Below are 11,348 nucleotides of genomic sequence, written 5' to 3' on the forward strand. Positions count from 1 at the left end.
TTTTTCCCGCCCCTTCCTGCCGTCTCATCATTGCTTTTGGGCAGGTGTTGCCAATTTGGTCTCATATACTTGATTGATCTAAGAAGCACATTCCTCACCGGTGTTACTGTTTGTTTTATAAGCCTGTCTAATATCTAACATTTGGCTGAAAGGTGAACTTCAGGAGTGGCTTCAGTTCTGAGTTAGAAGAGTGTCTGGGGGCCATAGTCTCGGGGGTTCCTCCAGTCTCTGTCAGACTAGTAACTCTAGACTTTTTTGTGAATTTGAATTTTGTTCTGCACTTTTCTCTCACTCTGTCTGGGACCCTCTATTGTGATCTTGGTCAGAGTGGTCAGTGGTGGTAGTCAGGCACCATTTAGTTCTTCTGGGCGAGGCTGTGGTTTGTTAGTCCTTTGGACTAATTATTTCCTTGTGTCTTTGGTTTTCTTCATTCTCCTTTGCTCCAGATGGGATGAGACCAGTAGATGTATCCTAGATGGCTGCTCGCAAGCTTTTAAGACCCCAGATGCTATTCACCAAAGTAGGATGTAAAACATTTTATAAACTATGTTATGCCAATTGACCTAGATGTCCCCTGAGACCATGGTCCCCAGTCCTCAGTCCCAGTAACTCAGTCCCTGGAGGTGTTTGATTGTGTCTAGGAAATTTCTATGACTGTGCCCCCTTTGTGCTCTATTACATGCATGAATATACATGCTGTACATATAAATATATATGTAAAAATATCCACACCCTAATCTATATATGTATGTGGGTATACTCCTATATACATTCCTTTCCCTATTCAGCACCCATATCTACCTATGTATCTGCTTGTAAATTACTGTTTGTTTTTACTGTTGTTGTAGGGTTGTACATGTTATATTATTTACTGTGATTGCCTTTTTTTTTCCTTGTGTTCCTCTCAGTGTCTTCCTTTTCCTTGGTCAAACTGTGTTGAATTCCTAAGAGGTTAAGATCTTAACTGAAGTTTTCAAGGTTAAATATACAAGAAACAACGTTCAGTCCTAAATAAGGAAACTTGAACTCACTTTACACAGGCTATGTATTCCAGTTAAAGACCAAATACTTGATGTCCTAGCAGGGAAGAATAATTAGCAAATTAATCAGTCAGGGTTCTGTTTACACTTACACTATCAAAGCTAATCATTTTATTTTAAAATTGGTAAACCTTCATTCAAGTTTAGCATTCAGGAGTAAATGTTTGATATTTCACTACTATTATATACAGTATACCAGTTAGATATAACCAGATACCCTGGATTTCAGTCCACACTTTCTTATACTTACAACTCTAATCAATAGACAGGCTCTTATTTTGGACAAGACATAACTATTCCTCAAAAATACCAGTTATTTTTACAAAGTTTCTAAGATCTTTTTTTACTTCCTATGGAGATAGTTATCCATGCCTCTGTCCTCCCAACACATCCATCTTCCTTCTTACGTTCATTTTATTTCTTTCCTTCCTTCTTCCTCTCCCTCCCTCCCTCTCTCTCACACACACAACAGTTCTATAATAACTTAGCAGTCATTTCCAAGCAGCTACATATTATTTCTTCTTTTATGTGCCACTGTGTCCATCATGTGACTTTTAAAGTAGACTCTTAAGTTAAAAAAATAGAAAAAAAGATTACCACAACAGATAAGGCACTGGTATGATGGCTTAATTGTGGTAGAAAAGTCAATCCTGAACGAACTTGGTAATCTCGGAATCCTCCAGCTACAGAAAGTGTGGTTAAATTTATGTGTTGGGCATTTAAAATCCAATAGTTGTTTACGGTCATATAAAAATCTGGTAGGGAATAAAAAAGAGAAACATTAAAATGTAGTAGTCATTTCCCACAACAATATCTATAATAATAAGATTAAACAGAATTTCTGCTTAAGCCATCTGAATGGTCTATAAACGTGTTATTCACATTTTACCCTGTTTTGAGTAAAATCAATTTATACATATTCTTCCTTCCCCATTAGATCAGAGTACAAATATTAAGAGTTACTAAAGCTATCAATAAGAAAAAAGATACCCAAATTTTATTAGCTTTGACAAATCCATATACAAACAGGTCTCCATATTCCACAACAATACTGCTTATTCATGGATCACAAAGTAGCAAGGAAAGAAAACCCTAAAATTCTCTCAAACAAAGATAAGAGCTTATTATGCTAAAGAGTTATAGACCACCGTAATCACAGCAGTGTCTCTGCTTGTGAGACTGAGTGGTTCTCCACTGTAGCTAACCACCACCACACGAAGTACTATTTAAGTGCTTACAATGCAATCTACCAGAACAACGCCATTGATACTAGTCTTAGGACTATGCTGTAATGGAAAATCTTAGGGCTAGAGTTTCACTCATTTAGTGTAGCAAATAGTTCAAAGGAAAGAACTTGCAAACAATTTTTTAGTGTCAAAGATAACCAAACTGAGGCCAGGGTAGAGTAGTTCTCATTTTCTTTTCTGATTTTCAAAACTTAATTTATTTTTATCCTGGTATTTGATCCCATTAAGGGTTTCAAACATTCTGGAACAGCAAACTCCCCCATTAAAGATCTTGGCAGTATTTACTTAGATTGCCAGCCATTAGACCCATTCCTAACGCTCACAGAGCCAAGGACAAAAGTACGAATGGGGCATATATACCACAGGTCTAAATAATTAAAAGTTAAAAATCTAGCTAGCAAACTGTCAAATCAAAAATAATTTTCTCTGCCTACCATGACAAATATATCATTGAAAGAACCTTGAAAGTCAGGTTCATATGAAGAATTCCCAGACTCTTTAGAGTTGGATATTGGATTACGGCAGCACAGGGAGAGCACATCCCTGCCCCATGGCTGTGCTGTCCTTCTCCTCCCATCTCAACTTCATCCTGCATCACTAGGGCCTTGTGTGCACATCGAAGATCTGTCTGTACCTCCTGCAGAGCCATCTCTTGGCCACAGCTCAAGCTTAGAGAAGAATACCCCTGCCCTCAGGAGGACAGATCCAGGTAACAGACACATAAAGCCTGGAAGTGGGCTTGGGGAATATGGGCAAGACATTCTTTAGTCCTGGGTACCCGGATCATGGTCTAAAAGTAGAGGCACTGGCTCTAAGTGGTGATGCCCTTGGCTCACACATACTCCTTATCCTATGGGGAAGGGTGGGGCCTAAACAGGCCCTCCAAGTGCAGACCCCAGTGCAGGGCCCCCTTCCCCCTACTTAAGGACAGTATTTCCACCAAGTACAAACAGAGAATCTACCTCTGCAGGTAATACAAGTCTCTGTCTCCCAAAAACTTAAAATTCACCACCCCTTGAATTAGTTCTTTTTTCATTCTAATTCTGGCTTAATACAATAAAGAATAAATACAGAATAAATGGTAAAAGGGCCTGCTAACTACAAGGCACCCTGACTCTAAGACTCACTTTCAGCCTAAGCCTTTTAGAGATAAAGACCATTGCTATCCTTTGAAAAAAATACAACCTAACTCTCTTGAAAGTTCGTTCCTCAAATAATTTAACAAAATACAAAGATAGAGTTTCTCAATTGTGGTGTAAGTACTGTGATTTTCAGCCTCTGATTTTTTTCTAAACCTATAGGTAATTTATGATTATTAGTAGTACAACATATTTAGATAACTTAAACAACAATACTATACCTTTTGTCATTAAAAGATTAATTTAGGCAAAGTTTAAATGCAATAAGAGAAAAATCAAACTTCACAGCATGGCTGACCAGATACTTTCAGCAAATAAATTGGCAATGTTATTACGTTAAGATGGATACTTCCGAAAATTACTTCTGCTTGGAGTCACTAGGACATTTTTTTTTCATTTAACTATAAACAAAATTTTCATCTAATGCAAATTTTGGTAGGGTAAGAAGTGTGAATTTACTGAGCAGTAACCAGAATTGTTTCTTTACAAAGAACATTTTCTTCTACTTATATTCTTAAAAGCAGTGAAGGTAATTCCTGACTTTATTTAACAAAAAGTTGGGATCGAAGGCACTTAGTTCTTATTCTGTGATAATATCACTATTTGAATAGATTGATGTCAATTATAAACTCCCACTGTTCACTCAAAAAACTCTTCACAACAGTATAGTATTATCCATAACTTTATTTCCTATTCCATAGTACTATACCTCAATTATAAGGCAGTACAGTATCAAAGGAGCCCTGGTGGTGTGGTGGGTTAAGAGCTTGGCTGCTAACCAAAAGGTCAGCAGTTCAAATCCACAAGCTACTTCTTGGAAACCCTGTAGGGCACTTCTACTCTGTCGTATACAGTTGCTATGAGTTGGAATCAACTCGATAGCAATGGGTTTGGTTTTGGTTTACATAAAGTGCTAGCAACCCTATTTATTTAAAAACTAGATATTTCTACTATTTTACAAAAATATAAGTTTTGAATACAGTACTGAGAGAGTTAACAAAATGTAGGTAGTTTAAGCATATATTAAGAGCCACAAAATCATCCTCAAGAATAACTAAACTGAAGTATAATAAGAAGTCCTATAGGGCCTAAGGATTGTAAGAAACATGCCATCCATGTTAAGATGGTATGGACAGAAAACTAACAGCAGTTTCAATTATGAGCCTAAACTGAAAGTCACAAAAACTTTTTTTGTGAACTGCTTCACACGTGGGTGCATCTGTTATTGCTGTGTGTTGAGTCGATTCTGACTCAATGATCCTACATGACAGAGCTGAACTGCCCCATAGGGTTTCCTAGGCTATAATCTTTAAAAGATCACCAGGTGTTTCCTCCTGCAGAGCCGCTGGTGGGTTCAAACCACCAACCTTTCAGTTAGCAGCTGAGCTCCTAACCACCGTGCACCAGGGCCGCTTGGTAAATTTGTAGCACACTCTAAAGGCAGCAGCTGCATGGATTTATTTATTTAATCCTGAGCAACGATGGGGAGATCAGATAGCGCTTATATAACAGTACTCACCTGTAATGAAACGATCTAATGGCATGACAGGAGCTACATGAGGAGTTGCTTGTGTAATAAGAAGATTTATCAGATCTTGTTTAAAATTTTTCAGCGTAAGCAATGCTCTTGCAACAAGGCCACCCATAGAATGACCAATTATCGCCACACTTTTTGGAGCAAATTCTTGACCCTATTTTAAAAAAAAAATCACCAAGGCATAACTAAGGCTTAGTGTCATAACAAAAATGCTAAATAGTGCTCTCTGCATACAACCAATTTTATAGAAAAATGAAAAATTAAACTGTATAACCTCCCATCTTAAGGTACAGAAATACATTTTCATATAGTTATAATCAGTGTACACATCCTATATAGATTTCTATTTTCTTGTAATGTCCTTGATTGGTTTTGATACCAGGGTTTGCTGGCCTCATCAAACAGACTGGTGTTTTTTTCCTTCCTCTATTTTCTAACATAGTTTGTGTAAGATGGTTATTATTTCTCCCCTAAATGTTTGATAAAATTTACCATTGAAGTAATTATAGATTTTTTTTTTTTTTTGAGGTGTTGTAAAGTTTTTAACGACAAACTTGATTTTAAGAAATAGATACAGGGCTACTCAGATATTCTGTTTCTTCCTCTGTGTGGTAATTTGTGTTCTTCAAGGAATCTGTATATTTCATCTGAGTTGTTGAATTTATTGGTATGAATTGTTCATAATATTCTGCTATCATTCTCTTAATATCTGTAGGCTGTGTAGTAATGTCTTTTTCATTCATGATATTGTTCCTTTGTGTTTCCTTCTTTTTTCTTTTGTTTTTATTCTTAAAGCTAGGGCTTTATCAATTTTATCTTTTCAAAGAATCAGACTTTGGTTTCAATCATTTTCTCTGTGTCTATTTTCTATTTCAATGTTTTCCATCCTCGGCTTTATTATTAACTTCCTTCTACTTAACTGAGCTTACTTTGCTCTTCATTTTCTAGCTTAAGTTGGCAGCTTAGATCACTAATTTTAAATCTTTCTTCTTTTCTAATATAAGCTTTAAGGCCATAAATTTTCTTCTAACCACAATTTTACTTCGAGAAATTCTGAAGTTGTGTTTTATCATTCAGCTGAAAATATTTTCAAATTTCCATTGTGATTTTCTTTTCGGCCTTTTGGTTACTTAGAAGTAATTTCCAAATATTTGGGGATTTTCCAGGTATCTTTTTGTTGTTGATCCTAATTTAATTTTGCTATAGTCAGAAAGTAAGCTCTGTATGATTTCAGTCTTTTGAATCTTATTGAGACCTTTTTCTTCTGGGAGGCCCAACACCTGGTCTAGCTTAGTGAATACATTATCTGCAGTTGTTGGGTGTAGTGTTCTAAAAATGTCAATTAGGTTAAGTTGGTTAATAGCGTTGCTCAAATCTTTTATCGACTTTCTGATATCCTGTCTACTTTTTTTTTTATCAGTAGTGAGAAGAGCAATGAAACCTCTAATTGTAGTTGTGATTTATCTATTTCTCCCTTTAGTTGTTAGTTTTTGCTTCATGTATTTTTTAATGTTCTATTATATCTCCTCCATCTGCTAAGTTACACCTCTGTTATTCTAAAAATGAAAAAAATGAAAATATGCAACTCTAAGTTATCAGTCTACCATGACTATTATACCATTTCACTTAAGAACCTTGAAGCAGAATAATTCCATTTACTGCTCCTCCCATCCTTTTTGCCATTGTCATATGTTTTCCTTCTAAATGCTATAAATTTCATAACACAATTTATTTTGCTATAATTCTTTTTTTCTCTTTTTACCTTTTTACTCTGAACCAATTAGAAAAAAGTTGCAAACATAGAATAGAGAGTTCTTTTATACACCTCAGTCAACTTCCTCTTATGTTATTTTACAAACCACAGAATTACCAAAACCAAGAAATTAACACTGGCACAACAGTGTTAACTAAACTGCAGGCCTAATTTTAATTTCATGTTTTTCACTGTTTCAGGATTCCTTCTAGCATCTTACCTTGCATTTTCTATTATTTTTTCTTAGTCCCCTCAATCTGTGATAGCTCCTCAGTCTTCCCTTGTTTTTCATGACTTTTACGCTTTTGAAGAGTACTGGTCAGTTATTTTGTAGTATGCTTCCCAACTTGGGTTTGTCTAACGATTTCTCAAGATTAGAATGAAATTATATTATTTTTGGCAAGAATACCACAGAAATGATGTTGTGTCCTCCTCAGTGTATCATATCAAGGGGTCCTGGATGTCAGTATGTCTTATTACCATATTTTTACCTAAATAATACGTGCCATCTGTGTTTGTTTGCCAACCATGCCTGCCCCCAGGAGGTATCTTCAAAAGCGTGATAAAACTAGCATAGTGCACCTACAAAAATACCTCAAGGGGGGACGATGCAGTTGGCAAACAAATGTAGAAGGCATGCATTATTTGTAAAAATATGGTACTAGTGATGTTAACCTTGGTTAAGATGGTGTCTGCCAGATTGCTCCACTGTAGTTATTGTTTACATTTGGAGTTAATATCTTAGAAGAAAAACCTTGAGACGATGCAAATATCCTTTTTTCCTCAGACTTTTGCATCCGTTGGTGGATCCTGTCTGCAACAATTATTTCTAGGTGTTTGTCTAATTGTGATTTTTTATTTCTCTCTTTCCTTCTACATTTATTACTTGGAATTCTTCTGTATGGAAGAGCTGTCCCTTTCTACCTATTAATGTATTCAACTGCTTATATATACCAGTATGGATTCATGGATATTTCATTTTCTGAATTAAAAACCCAGTAAGTCAACTATCTTTTAAGGAATTTAATAATGGAAAAAACATGTCTTTTATATTTACTCATGCAGTTACCATTTCTCATGTTTTTCATTTCTTCATAAGACCTGAAATCCCATATCTGGTATCATTTTCCTTCAGAATGAATAACTTCCTTCAGTATTTCTGCTAGTGACAAATTCTGTCAGTTTTTGTTATCCTGACAATACCTATTCAGAAGGATATTTTTGCTGGATATGCAATTCTAGGTTGAAAGGTTTTTGTTTTTTCTTTTTTCCTTTCAGCACTTTAAAGATGTTGTTCTGTTGTTTTCGAAGCATTGTTTCCAATGCGAAATCAGTGGTAATTTTTATTATTGTTCCCCTGTAAGTCATGACTTTTTTTCTCCTTGGCTGCTTTTAAGATTTTCTATCTTTTGTTTTTGGTAATTTAACTATGATATTTAGGTATGCTTTTCTTGTGTTTATGTTGCTCAGCATTCATTGAACTTCCTGAATCTGTGGGCTGAAAATGTTTATTCAAAAATCAGAAAATTTGGGGCCATTATTTTTTCGAATACTTTTTTCTCCCTCATCTTGCTCTCCTTATCTTCTGGAGTTCCAATTATATGCCTGTTAACCGCTTAATATTGTCCCATAGGTGCCTGAGGCTCTTTCATTTTTCATCCTTTTACCATCTGTGCTTTAGTTTGGATAATTTTTACTGCCCTATCTTCAAGTTTAATGATCCCTTCTTATAAAGTGTCTAACTTTTTCTGGCCCAACTAGTGAAGTTTTTGTCTCTGATATGTATTATATGAATTCTAGATTTTCTTTTTGGTTCTTTTCTCATACATTCCATTTCTCTGCTGAGATTCCCAAACGGTTACTTAGTAGAGTTAAGGAACTTTAAATCCTTAACTTTGCTTGATATTTTTAAGGCTTATTTTCTCAGCATTGTTAGGGTGAATCCAAGAGTAGGTTTTACTTTAGGGCTAGAGTAGTCCTAGTCCAAAAGTATATTCTTTCTAGGGTCTCTGGTAAATGCCCAGTGTCTACAGAGATGTCTTTCCACTCAGGTTGGTCAGAATTTCTGTTTCCCAGCGATGTGTGCCCTCTGGAATTGCAATTCAGCTCACAATTCCCAGTAGCTTTTTCTGCTAGGCCTTGCACATGGCATACCAAGGGAGAGATGGTAGGAGCAGTTCACCCCAGTGGGAATGGTATTTTACCCCTGGGAATTGCCAATGTCAAAAATCTTAGTCTGTTTTACTACTCTTTCAAATTTCTCTGTAGATAATCCATTCCCCTATATTTCTTATTCCTGAGGTAGACACAGTCCCATGTGTCCCCCTTGGTATGCCCTGTCTTGCAACCTCTTACCCTCTGAGACTGCAAAATGCAGATTTCTAGAGTTCGTTTCTCTACCTAGTTTTCTTTTTTCTCATACCATGTCCCACAAATCTAGCCACCTCAGCAGTCCCAAATTCCAATCTCTGCCTGCTCAACTCTGTGATACCAATATGCTCTGCTTGGTCTCCACTTACTTGCCCCATGGTCAGCAAACTGCCCCAGGAAAAAAGCCGGAGAGATCATGGAGCTCACTTCATGTGTCTTCCTCCTTTCATGCTATCACAGTCCTTCATTGGCCAACATCTTAAAAGAGGTGCTTCAGATACCTTAACCAGTTTCACAGTTGTTTACATACACAGGAATTCTATTCTAGTACCACTTACTTAATCATAGTTAGAAGCAGAAATCCATACCAATGGTTTTTAGGAGGCTTTTAGGAAATGTATTTCACTCCTACTTAATATATAAAGTTAAAAAAAAATTTTTCTTTCCTAAATTCACAAGAAAGGTTTCTTATAAATTCAATTTAAACTTTAAAAACCACCGAGTTCAAAACAACAGACTCCCACAAAAAAACTTTGTGCCATCTTTGCTTCAACTTTCATACAAACAAACACATGATTTAAAATATACTGAGTCTGTTTAAGAAAAAAAAAAGTTACTACTAGGTTGCACTACTATTGATATGCATGCTTATCTTTTACCTTGTAGAGTTTCAGAATTGTTTTAATGCATTCATGTACAAACTTGGTCTGCTTCTGAAGACTTCCACCATAGAGAGCCACCAGTTCTTCATTGAAGTTCACACTGAAGAAGTCAAAGTGGTACTTGAAGTCAATGTCTTCTGCTTTTCTAAGTGCTATAGAGCCAACAGAACGAACTGCAGAGGAAAAGGGCGAAGTGCACATTAATCAAATCTTTTTAAAGTTTCATCTATTCCTGCTTCAAGGTCTCTCAATAAATAGCCTTCTCTCACACCCTGAATATAAATATTTCAGGGTGACACCCTTTAACAGTACCAATTTATAAGAAAAAAGGATCCTAGCAGTTGTATGCCTTGCACACTGTTAAGAGTGCCCTAAATATTTTTAAAATGAAATTAAATAAATAGTGAACAGGCTACTCATTCTTCACCTGCTCCTTCTTCAGTAAGAGTAATAATAGCTAAAAGGAAGAAGAATTCTTTAAAGAATAAAAGACAGAAATTTTGTCACACTTATTGAGGATTTTAAGAATAAGAAAGTTCCTAAAGAAGTATCTATTCATCATTTGATTTATATACTCATGCTTAATTCATCCTTCTCTCATACATGACATCCAATCCATCAGTAAGTCCTGTCATGCTCTAACTTCCAAACATACCACCAATTGAAGTTTCTCACCATTTTCACCACTACCTACCTAATCAAAGCACCATCATCTCTTGCCTGAAATACTTAGTCTCTTTGCTTCCACTTTTGTTTTTGTTGTTGTTATATGTCCTTTAATAGATTTTATTGTGAATTGATTACAATGAGTGGCATAAAAGTGCAATGCTTGTTTTAGCAAATACCTCTATTTTGCCATTTCACTTTTTTTTTTACACATATTACCCACATACAATTCACATATTATACAAATCACTCTGTAAACTATAGAAATTCAGTGGTTTTCAGTACACTCACAGAATTGTGCAACCATCTACACAGCCTAATTTAAAACATTTATCACCCCAAAAAGAAACCCTAGACCCATTAGCAGTCATTCCCAATCCCCACTTCACCCCAGCCTCTGGCAACCACTAATCCACTTTCTCTCTATGGATCTGCCTATTCTGGACATTTCATATAAATGGAATTATACAATATGTGGTCTTTTTGTGACTGGTTCTTTCACTTAGCAACATGTTTTCAAGGTTCATCCATGTTATAGCATATATCAGTACTTCATTCCTTTTTATTGCTGAATAATAAATATTTCATTGTATGGATATGTCACATTTTATTTATTCATTCATCAGCTGACAGACATGGTTTGCTTCCACCTTTTGCCTGAATAGTGCTACTATGAATATTTGTACACAAATTTTTTTTTTAATTGTACTTCAGGTGAAGGTTCACAGAACAAATAGTTTCTCATGAAAGAGTAGTACACATATTGTTTTATGACATTGGTTAACAACCCCACGACATGTCAACCCTCTCCCTTCTTGACCTTTTTTTTTGGTGAAAATATACATAGCCAAAGATATACCATTTCAAAAATTTCTACATGCACAGTTCAGTGACATTGACTACGCTCTTCCAATTGTGCTGCTATTCTCACTTT

The 11,348-nt window shown here is 35.7% G+C and overlaps 1 protein-coding gene across 2 annotated transcripts in view; it reads right to left on the reverse strand.

Annotated features, from left to right (window-relative positions):
• The window catches only part of PGAP1 (post-GPI attachment to proteins inositol deacylase 1), a 71,274-nt gene that overhangs the window by 50,463 nt on the left and 9,463 nt on the right, over positions 1–11,348 (reverse strand). For both annotated transcript variants that reach the window (XM_023732932.1, XM_004378181.2), the window contains exons 3-5: positions 9,746–9,921; positions 4,946–5,117; positions 1,638–1,795 (exon numbers count right to left, since the gene is read on the reverse strand). In XM_023732932.1, the coding sequence (XP_023588700.1) occupies positions 1,638–1,795; positions 4,946–5,117; positions 9,746–9,921 (506 nt within the window). The remainder of the gene's footprint in view (positions 1–1,637; positions 1,796–4,945; positions 5,118–9,745; positions 9,922–11,348) is intronic.

This window comes from Trichechus manatus, unplaced genomic scaffold (genome assembly GCF_000243295.1).
Source record: "Trichechus manatus latirostris isolate Lorelei unplaced genomic scaffold, TriManLat1.0 scaffold00056, whole genome shotgun sequence".
Classification (NCBI taxonomy): domain Eukaryota; kingdom Metazoa; phylum Chordata; class Mammalia; order Sirenia; family Trichechidae; genus Trichechus; species Trichechus manatus.